This window comes from Micromys minutus (assembly GCF_963924665.1).
Source record: "Micromys minutus genome assembly, chromosome: 3".
Lineage (NCBI taxonomy): Eukaryota > Metazoa > Chordata > Mammalia > Rodentia > Muridae > Micromys > Micromys minutus.
Window position 1 is genome coordinate 15997392 of NC_137972.1, and position 17662 is coordinate 16015053.

At 37.1% G+C, this 17662-nt stretch overlaps 1 protein-coding gene across 1 annotated transcript in view; it reads left to right on the forward strand.

Moving 5' to 3' along the window:
* Positions 1 to 2978, forward strand: part of LOC308418391 (uncharacterized protein) — a gene marked incomplete at both ends in the record, with an annotated part of 39394 nt that extends 36416 nt beyond the window's left edge. Inside the window, 2 exons of the mRNA XM_080913745.1 lie at positions 2314 to 2383; positions 2544 to 2978. Coding sequence (XP_080769871.1) covers positions 2314 to 2383; positions 2544 to 2978 — 505 coding nt within the window. The remainder of the gene's footprint in view (positions 1 to 2313; positions 2384 to 2543) is intronic.
* Positions 2979 to 17662: the final 14684 nt, after the last annotated feature.

The following is a 17662-nucleotide window of genomic DNA, read 5'->3' on the forward strand; positions in this document are numbered from 1 at the left end:
GAGAAATCGGGTGTGAGTCTGATTGGTCTGCCTTTATATGTTACCTGACCTTTTTCCCTTACTGCTTTTAGTATTCTTTCTTTACTTTGGGTGCTTGATATTTTTACTATTATGTGTCGGGAGTTATTACTTTTCTGGTCCAACCTATTTGGAGTTCTGAAGGCTTCTTTTATGCTCGTGGTCATCTCATTCTTGAGGGTAGGGAAGTTTTCTTCTATGATTTTGTTAAAGATATTTACTGTGCCCCTTAGTTGATACTCTTCTCCCTCTTCTATTCCTATTATCCTTAGGTTCGGTCTTCTCATTGTGTCTTGGATTTCCTGGACATTTTGGGTTAGGAGCTTTTTGTTTTTTGCATCTTCTCTGGCTGTTTTGTCTATGTTTGCAATGTTGTCTTCTGCCCCCCGAGATTCTCTCTTCGATCTCTTGTAATCTATTGGAAATACTTGCTTCTGTGACTCCTGATTTCTTTTTTTGGTGTTCTGACTCTAGGGTTATCTCTTTTAGTGTTTTCTTTATTGTGTCAATCTCTGTTTTAATTTCCCTCTTCCATTCCTTTATTTCTTTGGTTCTGTTTTCCTCTAGTTCTTTGAGTTCTTTGAGTGTTTTCCTTGTTTCTTCTTTAAAAGCTTCTGAATCTTTTTGCTTTTCCTCCCTTTCTTGTTTAAGTAACTCTATCAGTGTCTTGAGGCATGGTTTCAGGTCTGTGTCTTCATTTTCTGGAGTGTTTGTAGTTCCGATGTTTGCTGTTATGGGTGAGCTGGGCTCTGCTGTTGCTAGATTGTCTTGGTTCCCTTGGGCTATACTCTTTCTCCTTCCTCTTGCCATTTTGTTGCCAGTGATATGTTCTTACCTTTCCCTTGTATCTGGTCTATGTCCCTGGTTCTCCACTGGTTGAGGTGTCAGATGGGTCAAGCCCTGTTTTATGCCTCAGAGTTGTCGGGTGTGAGCAGAAGTTCCAACGTTTTGTTTCTGTTTGCTGGATCAGGCATGGCAGGGCAGGGCAATGCAGGGGGTGCACTTTCCTGGTGTACTCCACAGAGATCTTTCTGCTCCCCTGCAGCCCAGGCCTCCCACCCACCAGTTTCTCAGCCTCTACGAGCCTCCGAGCCTCCGTTCCGGGTGGCAGATGGGCCAGGCTCTGCTCTGCGTCCTGAAGTCGCCTCCGGGCAGAAACAGAAGTTCTAATTTTCTGTTCCCAATCACAGTTGCTCAGCCTCTATGAGTCGCCAATCCCGGTGTCAGGTAGGCCTGGCTCCGCTCTGCGTCCGTGAGTCGCCTCTGGGTGGAAACAGAAGTTCTAATTTTCTGTTCCCAATCGCTGGATCGGGCAAGGCGGTGCAGGGTAAGTTATGGTGTGCACTTTCCGTGTGCACTCCGCAGAGATCTCTCTGCACCCCTGCAGTCTTGGTCTCCCACTCACCAGTTGCTCAGCCTCTATGAGCCGCCGATCTGGGTGGCAGGTAGGCTAGGCTCTGCTCTGCGTCCGGAAGTCGCCAGTTGCTCAGCCTCTTTGAGCCGCCTTTCCACCTGGCAGGTAGGCCAGGCTCTGCTCTGCGTCCGGAAGTCCCAACATTGTCTTTAAAGCAGGGACATATACTGGAAGCATTGATGCTAGGCTCTGTTACTACAGAAACATTTGTTTCTTCCATGGATTGAAACAATAGATTACATATGATTCACATATTGGTTGTTCATCTTTAACATGCATCCTGGTACTGTTTTGTTGAAAGACTTTTTTCAGCAGAGATTCCAAGTAGAATTCTAAGATTGTTTGTAAAATATAAAAGAGTGCAGAGCCTTTGCTTTCATTTTTAAGTGTAATTTTTCTCACTCAGCTCTCTTTCCTTAGCTGACTAATAAAAATATTTTGCATGAGTAGTGAATGGAAAAAGTTTTGCTTACAGTTTTCTCTCATTTTACACATGCTTATAGGAATTTGAACACCCTGATATATTAAATGATACAGTTTTGTTGTTACACTTTTGCTACTCTAACAAGTTCTAACCAGTAACATTTAAAAAATACCTTTCCTCTTGTCACTTGCATAGGAATTGTAAGCAAAATAAACTCATCTTTATGCTCTAAATTAAAAGACTGAGTGTTGACATAAATGAAAGTAATATGATTAATATGAAAGCTAAGCTTCATGAGACTTCATGATATAAAGTTGAAGCGGGGGATGCTGATGTTGAAAAAAAACGAAGGTATAAACATATGTACTTTGATCTATAATTAAACAGCGGTAGAGCATCAGAGCCCTGGACATGGTCATCATCATCTGAAATAAGCTCCTGGAGTATTCCCCCCAAGACCTTCTGCTTCTGATGAAGATGAAGAAGATGAAGATGATGATGGTGATGATGATGGCAGTGGGAAAGATGTAAATAGACCAAAGAGATCACCACAACATGGAGTCAATCACCAGCATCCTCCACTTCCACAACCTCCTCCCTCAAGACATCAGCATTTTTCACAATCACAGGGAGGCCCTCAGATGAGACCCCATCATTCTGAAAACCCTCTGTTCTCACTCCCACTAGGAGGGCTTTAAAGACCTCCTTAGCCTGGAAACCCTCAGTACCCACCCTTTCCTGGAGGCCCTCAGAGACCCTCTCAGCCTGGAAATCCACAAAGCCCATCCTGACCAGGAGGCCCTCAGAGACCCCTTAATCCTGAAAATCCACAAGGTCCACCCTCAACAAGAGGTCCTCAGCAGTGACCCCCTCTTCCAGAAAACCCTCAGGGTTCACTCCTACCACGAGGGCTTCGAAGACCCCCTCATCCTGGAAATCCACAAGACTCACACACCTGGAAGCCCACAGAGATCCCCTCAGACTGAAAATCCACAATGTCCACCCCCATCAGGAGGCCCTCAGAGAGTCCCTCAGCCTGGAAATCCTCAGGAACCACCCCCACCAGGAGGGTTTCAGAGTCCCCCTCAGCCTGGAAACTCTCAGAGACGACCCCAACTGTGAGGTCCCCAGCAGAAATCCCCTCAGTATAGAAACCAGCAAGGCTCACCCCAGCACAGAAACCATGAACAGCCTAGTTACCGATGGTGAATGGTTGTTTTTTGTATAACCATCTGATTATATAGCAATGAAAAGGTAATTAAGCACCTCATCCTACATACCACCCCCCAAACTCCAGAGATTACCTCTCTGTTCCTAAATACATAGGTTATAGATGTATCTGAAACTTCAATGGCCTCTATAATTCTATTGTGTGTGTGTGATTTAAACTTACTCTTAATCGAAAGTCTTAACTCAAACACAATCCAATAGATGAAAAGGTACTTTAGGACATTTTAAAATTAAACATCATGTCTTTCTTCTTCCAGTCCTTATTTCTTTCTTTCTTTCTTTCTTTCTTTCTTTCTTTCTTTCTTTCTTTCTTTATTTATTTATTTATTTATGGTGAACAGAAGAGAGATGCCTTCAAATATTATTCCTATAGAAAAAGTGATTCAAATAAAGTATTTAGCTTGCAATTACTGTTTGCTGTTCCTTATTCTGAGCAGGAGTTATAATGTGATCTGTGGATGGTTACTTCCAGGAAGGGGAATTCCTCCCTAAACATATCAGTCAACTATCACTTGAGAGACATCCTTGTTTTCATATCAGCCCCAATTTCTGCCCATATTTTGGCTATATTTTTCATATACTTGTTATTTAAATGAAAGACATCATGTAAGATGTGGTTTTTGATATTAACTACATAAGTAGTGATGGAGTTAGTATGTCAATACTCTAGGGATTAGCTACCTTGACAAACTTCAACAAAGATTTTGTTTTTGTTTGTTTATTTTGTTTCTTCCAGTGATTACTCTCCTTTCCTAATTTGGGCTTGCTGTTGTGCAGCTAGTAGCTACTATTCTGTTGGACAGTTTAGTTTAGTATCCACCAGTTCACATTCTTCTGATTTAGACTGTCCTATCAATGCAGTGCTGTGATCTGTTTAAGCTGTTCATATATGTCCACATACCTGGGCCTAATAAGCCAATGCAATTCTTAAAATAGTTTAAGTATACATTAGAACAGATTTTCAGTTTTTTGAGGTACTTACAATAATTTCATTCATTTGCTTATTTTTTTTATTTCACTAAATGTTAATTAAGAAATAAAAACAAGGTGTATAGAGTCTGATGTATCCTTCAAAGTTCCAATGTATTTAAGTGTTTATTCATGAAATCTTTATTAGCTGTTCTTCTTTGAATATTCCCTAATATATTTTCTTAAATCAAGATCTGATGCTTTCTTCTTCCATTCACACAATTCTCTATAAAACTTGAGTGACTTTCATGGAAGGAGCAAAATGGTGGATTCTCAGAGGTAGGAAATTGTGGTCATTCTGACATTTGTAATTCTTTTATTTATTTCTTCATTTTCTAATGGCCAGTAATCATCACAGTAATGAGAAATGAAGAAGCTATGCCAGGATATGTTAAGATGTATATGCAGATACACAGACACATGATAATCTCATATATTTACAATATTATTGAAAACATATATTATTATGAAACACCTCATTATCATGTGTATCAATATTCTGAATGATTCATCAGACATTAGCAGGTTTTGCAGACCTAACCAAACCATTTCACCAGTGCTAATGTCTTTATTATTTACGCTTTATAACACAGGAGGGAAATATATTTGAGGATGTTCCAAGAAGATCTAAAACCTATCAAATTGAAAGACATAATTTTGAATTGGATGTAGAAAAGAGGTAAAAAAGATCACAAAAATTTTAACTACACAAAAATAAACAAAACTATTAAGTATTGAAGTAGCAAAATATTATTAGGCAAAACAATTCAACAAATACCTACAGTGAACCCATTCTAAACCAAAAACAAACAGAAAAACCCTACAAACTAGAAGATTATTTTCTTTCTCATTTCTTTTATGTTCAATATCTCTTTGCCAGTGTTTACTTCAGATTTTTATTCATTTATTCTTTTTTATTTTGATTTTACAGCTTGTTTATTAATTAATATAACTTTTCTTTATAAACATCCTTATTGGTATACAAAATGTGCTTGCATTTTGAATATCCATTTTATTTTTTAAATTTTTTTCACTGTTTTAATGGATATTTTCTGCATTTACATTTTAGATGTTATCCCTTTCCCACATTCCCATCTCCCCTTACCCTCACATTGTCTCCATGAAGGTGCTGACTCTCCCAACCTTCCTTTCTCACCTCGGGAACTTGACATTCCCCAACACAGGAAAAACAAGCCTTTACTGGACCAAAGGCCTCTCCTCCCATTGATGTCAGAAAATACTATCCTCTGCAATACATGTACCTGGGACAATGGTTCTCTCCATGCAAACACATTGGTTGATGTTTTAGTCTCTGTGACATGTGGTGGATTTGGTTCATTGATCATTTTGTTCTTCCCATGGTGTTGCAGACCCTTGCAGCAACTTCAGTGCTTTCTCTAGCTCCTTATTGGGGTCCTCATGTTTAGTCTAATGGTTAGCTGCAAGTATCCTCCTCTGTATCAGTATAGCTCTGGAATAGCCTCTGAAGAGTCATCCATATAAGGTTCTTGCTACTAAGCACTTGGTATCAGCAACAGAGCTTGGGTTTAGTCACTGCACACAGGGTGGATCCCCTGGTGAGGCAGTCTAAGGATGATCATTTCTCTAATCCCTGCTCCTCTTTTTACCTTGAATTTTCTCCCAAGAAAGTTGTGTTTTCTCACTTAAGAAGGACTCAGGCATCTAACTTCTGGCCTTCCTTCTATTACAGCTTCATAAACTTTTGCTCATTGTACCTAGTAAGATTTTAAGGCATACTATCAAACCTTAAAAAACCAAGTACTGACAAAAATGTATTCTTATACTGTTATGCGAACATGCTTAAAAATCTGTAAAAATAAAATAAAATTAAAAATTAAAAAAAAAGAAAATTATTCCCTTAATAATGTAGTTCTATGCTTTGGACATTAGAGGGCTCCAAAGGACCTTGACTTGCCTCGCTCCTTTCATTTGAAAGCATAGACATAATTATTAAGCTGTTGAAGTACGGATGATGTCTTTGATAATAGGAGTATTATTAAGACAGATGTGTTCTTTATGGAATGCAATAAAATAAAATAAAATAAATGGCATGTAAACTAAATAAAAGACATACCTCTAGTTTATGGAATATTCTGGAATGTAATGATGTTTATCACTGATTGACCTTATCACTTGCTTAGAGTTGAAATCTATTTCACTAAGAAGGCCTAACTGTTTGGCAAAATTCTATGTATGTATAAGTAACTGTTAATTATAGGAATGAGATCTTTCAAATTCCTATCCAAAAAACTTTTAAAAAAGCTCCAACATTTCTCAAAGACACATGTTCCAACATGTTCATAGTATCCCCTTATTTATAATAGCCAGAAGCTGGAATAAACCCAGATGTTCTTCAACAGAGAAATGGATAGAGAAATTGTGGTACATATACACAATGCAGTACTACACAGCATTTTAAAACCATTGTTTCATGAAATCACTAGGCAAATACATGGAACTTAAAACTATCATCCTGAGTGAGGTAAGTAAGTCACAAAAGAACATTCATTGCATGTACTCACTTATAAGTAAATACTAGAACAAAAAGCATTCCATTCTTTTAGAATTCCATAAAATCATTGTTTCTGATAGCCGAGTAGTACTCCATGTGTAAATATACCACACTTTTTGTATCTAATCATCTAATAAAAGACATCTGGGTAATTTCCAGCTTATAGCTATTATAAATAAGGCCGCTATGAATATTGTGGTGCATGTGTCTTTGTTGTATGATGTAGCTTCTCTGGGGTATATGCTCAGAAGTGGAATAACTGGGTCTTCAGATAGTAATATGTCCATTTTTCTAAGGAATCTCCAGACTGATTTCCAGAGTGGTTCTAACAGTTTAGAATCCCAACAACACCGGAAAAGTGTTTGTCTTTCTTTGCATCTTCGCCAGCATCTGCTAACATCTGAATTTTTTATCTTAGCTATTCTGGTTGGTGTGAGGTAAAATCTCAGTGTTGTTTTGATTTGCATTTCCCTGATGGCTAAGGATGTCAGACACTGCTTTAGAGGCTCTTGTGCCTTTTGATAGTCCTAAATTGAGAACTTATTTTTAGCTCTGTACCCCATTTTCAAATGGGTTTTTTCCATTCTCTGGTGTCAAACTTCTGGAGTACTTTGTATACCTTGGATATTATGCCTCTTTCAGGTGTGTGATTGGTAAAGATATTTTCCCAATATGTTGGGTGCCGTTTTTTTTTTTTTTTTTTTTTTTTTTTTCTTGGTAGTGTCCTTAGCAGTACAGAAAATTTGCAATCTCATTAAGTCCCATTTGTCAATATTTGACCTTAGAGCATGAGCCATTGGTGTTCTGTTTAGGAAATTTTCTCCTATACCTATATGTTCTAAGGTTTTCTCTAATTTCTCTTCTAATAGTTTCAGTGTACCTGGTTTAATGTGGAGATCTTTGTTCTACTTGCACTTGAGCTTTGTACAAGGAGATAATAAAGGGTTTATTTTCAATCTTCTGCGTGCTGTGTGCCAGTTGGACCAACCCCATTTGTTGAAGAGACTGTCTTTTTTTCCATTGAATGTTTACAGCTCCTTTGTCAAAAATCAGGTGACCATATATGTGAGGGCTCATTTCTGGATCTTCTATTCTATTCCATCAATCTACATGCTTATGTCTGTACCAGTACTGTGCAGTTTTTAACACAATTGCCTTGTAATATACCTTGAGGCCAGGAAAAGTGATTCACACATATGTTTTCTTGTTGAGGATGGATTTGGCTATTCTAGGTTTTTGTTTTTCCAGATGAAATTGCACATTTCTTTTTCCAACTCTAAGAAGAATTGGGTTGGAATTTTGATGGTGATTGCACTGAATCTGGAGATTGATTTTGGTAAGTTGGCCATTTTTAAAATGTTGATTCTTCCAATCCTTGAGCATGGGAGATTTTTCCATTTTCTGAAATCTTCCTCAATTTTCTTTTTCAGAGATTATAAGTTCTTGATATACAGGTCCTTCATTTGCTTAGTTAAAGTTACACCAAAGTATTTCATATGGTTTGTGACAATTGTGAAGGGTATCTTTTGCCTAATTTCTTTCTTCTCATGTTTGTCCTTTGAGTAGAGGAAGGCTACTAATTTGTTTGAATTAATTTTATATTCAAACACTTTGCTGAATTTATTTATTAGATCTAGAAGTTCTCTGGTAGAATTTTTGCATCACTTAAGTACACAATCATGTCATCTGCAAACAGTGATGTTTTTACTTCTTCCTTTCCAATTTGTATCCCATTAATTTTCTTTTGCTGTATAATTGCTTTGGCCAGGATTTCCATTACTATAATTAATACTTAGGGCAATAGAGGGCAACCTTGTCTAGTCTCTTATTTTAGTGGGATTGCTTCAAGCTTCTCACTGTTAAGTTTGATGTTGGCTATTGGTTGCTGCATATTGCTTTTATTATGTTTAGGTATGGGCCTTGGATTCCTGTTCTTTCCAAGGCCTTTAACATGAAGGTGTGTTGATTTTGTCAAATGCTTTCTCAAGATCTACTGAGCAAAACGATAATGGATCAAGCTCTAATGTCAAAAATTAACAAATGGGACTTAATGAGATTGCAAAATTTCTGAAAGGCTAAGGGCATTGTCAAGAAAACAAAACGGCAGCCAACAGAATGGGAAAAGATAATTACCAACTCCACATCAGACAGAGGCCTAATATCCAAGGTATACAAAGAACACAAAAAGCTAGACACCAGAGAATCAAACAACCCTAATAAAATTGGGGTACAGAGCTAAACAAAAGGTTCTCAATTTTGGAATATGGAATGGCTGTAAAACATCTAAGGAAGTGCTTGACATCTTTAGCCATCAGGGAAATGCAAATCAAAACAACCCTGAGATTCCACCTCACACCATTCAGATTGGCCAAGATCCAAAACTCAGATAACAGCAGATGCTGGCGAGGTTGTGGAGAAAGGGGAACACTTCTCCATTGTTGGTGGGGTTGTAAACTGATACAAGATACAACAAATCTGGAAATCAGTCTAGCAATTCCTCAGAATATTAAACATAGTACTGCCTGAGGATCCAGCTATTCCACTTCTGGGCATACCCCAGAGACACTCCAATATACAACAAAGATACATGCACCACAATGTTTATTGCAGCTCTATTTATAGTAGCCAGAGGCTGGAAATAACCCAGATGTCCTTCAGTAGATGAATGAATACAAAAAATGTGGTACATTTACACAACGGAGTACTACTCAGCTATCAGAAACAATGACTTAACCAAATTCTCAAGAAAATGGTTGCATCTAGAGCATATGATCCTGAGTATGTCACAAAAGAACAGACATAATATGCAGTCACTGATAGTGTGATGCTAACCCCAGAGGCTTGACTGCCCAAGAAACAACTCACAAACTTTGTGAAGTTCAAGAAAAAAACAAACAAACAAACAAAAAAACATTTGGCTCAATCCTTACACACTAAGAAAATGTTGACTAATTCCGGGTTACATCCTGTTTTGCATATACTTTTTGCTCATTGTAACTAGTAAGATCTTAATGCAGAGTATGAAACCTTAAAAAACGCTTCAAAATTTGTACATTTATCTTTCTTTTTTTAAATAAAGTTCTTCAATAAAAAAAGTCAACAGGAAAAAAGTAATCTCCTAGGTTTTACCTATATTTTGTAAAATAATTAAGATAACAATTACATATCAATATGTTAGGTGATTTTAGAAACATATTTTCTTTTCTTTATCTGTACCAGTACCATGCAGTTTTCAGCACAATTGCCTTGTAATATAGCTTGATGTAATATCCCATCTGATTCTATCTTGTAGAATAGTTTGAAGAGTATTGGTATTATGTCAGCAATAATTGTCTGATAAAATTCTGCACTGAACCCATCTGGACCTGGGCTTTTTTTTTTTTTTTTTTTGGTTTGGAGGATTTTGATGACTTCTATTTCTTTAGGTGTTATGGGATTATTTAGATGGTTTACCTGGTCCCGGTTTAACTTTAGGATTTTGTATCTATCTAGGAATTCATCCATTTCCTCCAAATTTTCCAACTTTGTGGAGTATAGGCTTTTGTAGTCGGATCTGTTGATTTCTTGAATTTCCTCAGTTTCAGTTTTTATGTCTCCACTTTTCTTTCTGATTTTGTTAATTTGGATACTCTCTCTTTGCCCTCTAGTTAGTCTGGCTAAGGGTATATCAATTTGTTGATTATCTGAGAGAACAAGTTGTTGGTTTTGTTGATTCTGTCGATGGTTCTTTTTGTTTCTATTTGGTCTATTTCTGCCCTAAGTTTGATTATTTCTTTCTGTCTACATCTTTTGGGTGTATCTGCTTCCTTTTGTTCTAGAGCTTTCAGCTGTGCTGTCAAGTTGCTGATGTATGCTCTCTCCACTTTCTTTTAGGAAGCACACAGAGCTATGAGTTTTCCTCTCAGTACTGCTTTCATTGCATCCCATAAGTTTGGATATGTTGTGTTTTTGTTTTCATTGAATTCTAGAAAATCTTTAAATTCTTTCTTTATTTCTTCTTTGACCATGCTATCGTTTAACAGAGCGTTGTTTAGTTTCCATGTGTATGTGGGCTTTTTGTTGTCTTTGTTGTTGTTAAAGACGAGCCTTAGACCATGGTGGTCTGAGTGGATGCATAGGAGTATTTCAATCTTCTTATATTGATTGAAGCTTGTTCTGTGTCCAATTACATGGTCAGTTTTTGAGAAGGTGCTGTGAGGTGCTGAGTCTCCCACTATTATTCTGTAGGTAAAATTTATTTTTCAAGCTTTAGTATGGTTTGTTTTATGAATATGCGTGATTTTTTCTTTGGAGCATTTATGTTTAGGATTCAGAGTTCCTCCTTACAGATTTCCCCAGTCATGAGTAAAAAGTGTCTTTCCTTATCTTTTTTGATAACTTTTGGTTGAAAATCTACTTTATTCAATATTAGAATGGCCACTCCTGCTTGCTTCTTGGGGCAATTTGCTTTGAAATATTTTCCCCAAGTTTTTACTCTGAAATAGTGTTTGTCTTTGTCTCTGAGATGAGTTTCCTGTATGCAGCAAAATGCTGGGTTTTGTTTATGTATCCAGTCTGATAGTCTATATTTTTTTATTGGGGAGATGAGTCCATTTATGTTAATAGATATAAAGGAATAGTGGTTGCTGTTTTCTGCTATTATTGCTTTTTTAGGTTGAATTGTGCCTGTGTCTTTTTTCTTTTGGTTTTCTTGCTTAGAAGTTTTCTTGTTTTTACTAGGATGTGGTTCCCCTCATTGTATTGGGCTTTCCATTTAAAATTTGTTGTAGTGCTGGGTTTGTGGTAATATATTGTGTGAATTTAGTTTTGTCTTTGAATATCTTTGTCTTGCCATCTATGGTGATAGTTTTGCTGGGTATAGCAGCTTGTGCTGGCACCTGTGCTCTCTTAGGGTCTGCATGATTTCTGTCCAGGGTCTTCTAGCTTTAATAGTCTCTGTTGAGAAATCGAGTGTGATTCTCATTGGTCTGTCTTTATATGTTACATGACCCTTTCCCTTACTGCTTTTAGAATTCTTTTTTTGCTTTGGGCACTTTGTGTTTTGAATATTAAGTGTTGGGAGGAATTTCTTTTCTGTTCCAACTTATTTGAAGTTCTGTAGGCTTCTTTTATATTGGTGGTCATCTCATTCTTAAGGGTAGGGAAGGTCTTCCATCGTTTTGTTAATGATATTTCTGCACCTCTTAGTTGATATTTTTCCCTCTCTTTTATTCCTATTATCCTTAGGTTTGGTCTTCTCATTGTGTTGTGGATCTCCTGCACATTTGGGTTAGGAGCTTTTTGATTTTTGCGCCTTCTCTGACTGTTTTCTTTATGTTTTCAATGTTGTCTTAGGCTCCCGAGATTCTCTCTTCCATCTCTTTTAGTCTGTTGGAAATGCTTGCATCTGTGACTTCAGATCTCTTTTTTAAGATTTCTACTTCTAGTGTTGTCTGTTTTAGTGTTTTTTTTTATTGTGTTCCTTTCCATTTTAAATTCCTTCTTCCATTCCTTCATCTCTTTGGTTCTGTTTTCTATATTTCTTTCAGTTCTTTGACTGTTTTTATTGTTTCTTCTTTAAAAGCTTCTAGTTCTTTATCCTTTTCTTTCCGTTCTTGTTTAAGGATCTCTATCATCATCTTGAGGTAGAATTTCGTGTCTGAGCCTTCTTTTTCTGGACTGTTTGGCATTCTGCAGTTTGTTGTTATGGGAGAGATGGGTTCTAGTGTTGCCATGTTGTCTTGATTTCCTTGGGGTATGTTCTTTCCCTTTCCACTTGCCATCTTGTTGTCAGTGATTGGTTCGTGCCTTCACTTGTACCTGACCTGTGTCCCTGTATCTCCTCTATTCCTGGTAGCAGATGATCTGACCATCTGTTGTGCACCCCAAGAGGCACCGACTGAGAACAGAGGGCCCAATGCAGGATTCCTGGGTCCCTGGATCAAGCCTGGCAGACTTGCACTCTCCGAGTGCTCTGCTGAGTTCTCTCTGCCCCCTGGCCAGTTGTAATCCATTTTCATCCCTTTCTCGCAAGTTGTGTTTGTGTGGGTCTTAGCTCTTCCTGGTGGCAGATGGTCCGATTGCCTTTTGTGCCTCTTTTGTGATAACTTTTGGTTGAAAAATCTACTTTATTTGAAATGAGAATGGCCACTCCAGCTTGCTTCTTGGGGTTGATTTTAATTTTTTGTTTTCTTTTTTTTAAATACGTGGAAGTTCTTTGTCTCTCAGATGAGTTTTCTGTATGCATCCAGTCTGATAGCCTATGTCTTTTTATTGCTGAATTGCAGCCATTTATGTTAACAGATATTAAGGAAAAGTGGTTGCTGTTTCCTGTAGAATTGATCTTGTTTATCTTCTTTTGGTTTTCTTATTTAGGTATTTTTTGTTTTTACTAAGATAGAGTTTCCCTCTTTATTTTCTTTCCACCTATAATTCATTAGAGTGCTGGGTTTGTGGTCAGATATTGTGTAAATTTAGTTTTGTGTTGGAATATCTTAGTCTCTTCATCTATGGTTATTGAGAGTTTTGTTGGGTATAGCAGCTTGGCCTGACACTTGTGCACTCTTAGGGTCTGCATGATGTCTGTCCAGAATCTTCTAGCTTTCATAGTTTCTGTTGAGAAGTCTTTTGTGACTCTGATTGTTCTGTCTTTATAGGTTATATGATCATTTTCCCTTACTGCTTTTAGTATTTTTTCTTTACTTTGGGCCCTTGGCGTTTTGACTATTATGTGTTGGTGGATTTTTTTTTTTTTTCTGGTCCACTCTATTTGAAGTTCTGTAGGCTTGTTTTATGCTCATGGTCATCTCATTCTTAAGGGTAGGGAAGTTTTCTTCTACAATTTTTTGAAGATATTTACTTTACCTCTTAGTTGATATTCTTTACCCTCTTCTATTCCTATTGTCCTTAGGTTTGGTCTTCTCATTGTGTCCTGGATCTCCTGGACATTTTGGGTTAGCAGATTTTTGGCTTTTGTATCTTCTCTGACTTGTTTGTCTATGTTTTCAATGTTGTCTTTGGTTTCTGAAATTCTCTCTTCCATTTCTTGTAGTCTGTTGGAGATGCTTGCATCTTTGACTCCTGATTTTTTTTTTTTTTTTTTTTTTTTTTAGGTTTTCTATATTCAGGGTTGTCTCTTTTAGTGATTTCTTTATTGTTTCCATTTGCATTTTACATTTCTTCTTCAATCTCTTCATTTCTTTTGTCTTATTTTCCTTTAGTTCTTTCATTTCTTTGAGTGTTTTTTTTTTTTTTTTGTTTCTTCTTTAAAAGCTTCTATTTATTTATGCTTTTCTTCCAGTTCTTGTTTAAGGATCTCTATCATCATTTTGAGGTATAATTTTGGGACTGAATCTTCTTTTTCTGGAGTGTTTGGCATTCTCCTGTTTGCTGTGATTGGAGAGCTGGGTTATTTTGTTGACAGGTTGTCTTGGTTTCTATTGAGTAAGTTCTTTTGCTTTTCTCTTGTCATCTTTTTACCTGTGGTTATATGTGGTCTTGTTGTCAGTGATTGATTCCTGTCTCTCCTGTGTACCTGGCCTGTGTTCCTGGATTTCTGCTGTTCCTGGAGGCAAACAGCCTGAGCATTGTTCTGTATGCAAAGGTCTTCTCTGTGGATACCAATTTCCTACAGCAGATTTCTTGCTCCCCTGAACCATTGGGGGTGTTGTGCATTCCTCATGCTCAGTCCTGTCTGTGCCCCTGCTACTTGTAGTGCAGTCTCACCAGGCCTTTGTCCCTGTATCTCAGCTGTTCCTGCATGTAGATGGACTGAGTGCCTGTTCTGCATGCAGGGGCCCGCTTGTTGGAAACCAAGTTCCTAGAGCAGAGTTTCTTTCCCCTGAACCAACTGGGGCAGAGTGGGAGGAAAGACGTGCTTTCCGGGTGTTTGGACCAGACTGGAGAAACTATTTTTTTCTTTGCAAATGGTGGCTACTTGTGATAACCTCTTGGATGCACATGATAGTATGTATCTATTTCCTCTTGTCAATCCTGGGACCTCATCTTATCTGATCCTTTGCAGACCTATTAGCACAGTATCTGAGTATCTGAGTGTTTATTTGTGTATCATCCCATTTCTGTTCTTTGTTTATAGCCATCCATCACCTCCAACTATTAAAACAATTTTACTTAATTTTCTGAATAGGTTCCTGAGCCCTTGGCAGAATTTTGATGAAATGCCCATTTTAATCAAATATGCTTTATTATCTCCATTATCTTCACATTTTACAGTTGTATAAACATATATTCTTGAATATATTCTAGTAACTGTCTTCTAGTATAAAAATTTCCAGCATAATAATACAGGACACTTTCAGTATTTTCACATCTTTGTTTTTACTCTGACAAAATATGTGTTGCAAGCAGAAGTATCCTTAGAGAAATAAAACTATAATAATGAAGATATACAGGTACATTTAAAATGAACATTTTATCATGTCAAGCTTAGAAATAATGCCAATTATCTTACAGGATTTCACATAAATTGTCATTATTTGTAAATTTTGTTGAAAATAAGTAATTTAATGTCTTTTTATGAAGACTCTTGACATATGCTCTGATGTTATCCAAAGCTCTTTTCATTACATTTTTGATTGGTTCAATTCAATTTTTGAAGCAGAGATATAATGGATTCTAAGAACGTAATATGTCCTTCAGCACTCAACATAGAAGCTGCTGTCTTCTTTACAGTGCTGAGATTGCTTACTCTGTTCTATCATGGACATAAGAAATTTAGCTTTTGGAACTGGTCTCTTTGTAATAATGAAGAGGTATAACTTGCACCAAAGTTCACCACATCTCAACAAACAGTAAAGACAAAACGTGACAAAAACTGCTCTGTGATCAAACTTTGATCTCATGTAAAGATTCAATGTTTTGAACCAGTAGGTAACATCTCACTACACCTTCTTCTCTTGCTTTTCCTGCAGCAGATTTAACAATTTCTACTCATTTGGAAGACATTCCAGCAATTTCTTAGACTTCTCAAAGTAAAAGTTCAGGACATAGAGTCTACTTGACATCAGGAATTGCAATGAGTTCAAAACCTAGGGAAATGTTCCTCATCATGAAGAAGTCCTTAGAAAAGCCTGAGGACACTTTCTTGCCCAGAATCTGCTTTGACTGAGAGCTTTCCTGCATCCTTGCGAAAGCCGTCATCTTGTTGGCTAAAAGCATTTACTTTCCCATTGTTCTTCTAAAAAAATGAAATAAGGCCACATAATGGATTACTCTCAATCGTTGGAACCCACATTGTAGGAGAAAACTAATATCTTTCAGTTATACTCATACCTTCACATAGGTAATGGAGCACAAAACCAGATACTAGGTAGCCTACAGATCTATTCTAAAACAAAGTAATACCGGGAAAAGATGTGAGAGAGAGAGAAGTACTAAAATGTTTTTTTAAAATAATATTCCCATATACTTATAGACTGTATTCTAGCATAATAGCCATCAGAGAAGCTTCATTCAGCAAAAGATGGGAGCATATACAAAGACAAACAACCAAATATTATATTTGGATCAGGGAATTATTCAGAAAATGCAAAAAAAATTAAAAGGGGCAAATTGCTCAAGAACACAACGATAAAATGTCCTACACAATCCACTAACCATTAGTCATAGAGGCTCACAGATATTGACACAATAATCAAAGATACTGCATGGGTCTGCACTAAGTCCTGTGTATATATACTGAGGTTATTTAGCTTGTAAGTTTTATAGGACTGCTAATACTATTGTAGAAATAATTCCTAACATCTTCTTATTGTCCACAACTGCACACAGGAGCTGATAGTGTGCTCCAGCCACCTCCAAGCCACAGCTAGATAAAGCTTGACTCACAAGATGTTAGCCAGAGCCAAGTTTATAAAACAGGCATTACAGATATGTTTCCATACCCAGATAAAGTCTAAACTGAGAATGTCCATAATAACCAGGTTCACAGGAGGAACAAGCTCCAGTCAGTGATGGCAAAGGAAGTTAACATCATAGATTTATCCAATTTTAGTATTTAAGTGCAAGCAAAAGAAACCAATATATATTGTTACCAAAAGAATCCAGATCTCCCACCACAGCAAGACACAGGTACCCTAATGCACAGGAAAAGCAAGATTCATGTCTAAAATCCAATATCAGAAAAATTAAAGAAGACTTAAGGAGTCCATAATAACTTTCTTAAAGAAATATAGAATACAAATAAACACATAGACTTTTTAAAAGAGGAAGCTCACAAATTCTTAAAGAAATATAGAAAAATGCATACAAACACCTGAAAAATTGAATAAAACCATTTAGGATCTAATAAGAAAAATAGAAACATTTAGAAATTCATAAAAGGTGACAACCTTGGTGATGGAGAACCTGGGAAAGATCAGGAGTTACAGATGCAAGCACTGCCAACAGGATACAAAAACTAGAAAAGGGAATCTCAGACATAGAAAATGCCATAAAAAATATTGACACAACAGTCAAATGAAATAAGAAGTGCAAAAAGCTCCTAACCAAATACCCAGGAAAATTAAGTCACAGTGAACAGAATAAACTTAAGACTAATAAGTATTGAAAAGAGTAAAGATTCCCACTTTAAAGTTGTAGGTAGCATCTTCAGTAAAAACATAGAGAGAATTTTCCCTAATGTAAAGAAAGCTACAAAACAGCAAGTAGATTGGACCACAAAAAAATTCATCCTGTCAGACAATAATCAAATACTGAATGCATAGAACATGGAAGAATATTAAATTCAGTAAGGAAAAATGTAGGTGAATTTCCAGTAATTAATTGATTGAATAATAAGACAGCAAAGTATCAATCACTGGTGGGCCTTTCAGGGCACAGAACAGGGCTCGGCCCATCTGCCACCCAGACCAGCAGTTCCTAAAGTGTTAAATACTGGTGAGTAGGAGATCAAGGCAGCCAGGGAGCAGAGAGATCTCTGCAGAGTGCACACGGAAAGCACGCCCCCAACCCTGACTGATCCAGGAACCAAGAACACAACTTTGGAACTTCTGTTTCCACCCGGCGATTCTGGGGCACAGAACAGGGCTTGGCGCATCTGCCACCTAGACCAGTGGAGATCCAGGGACAAAGACCA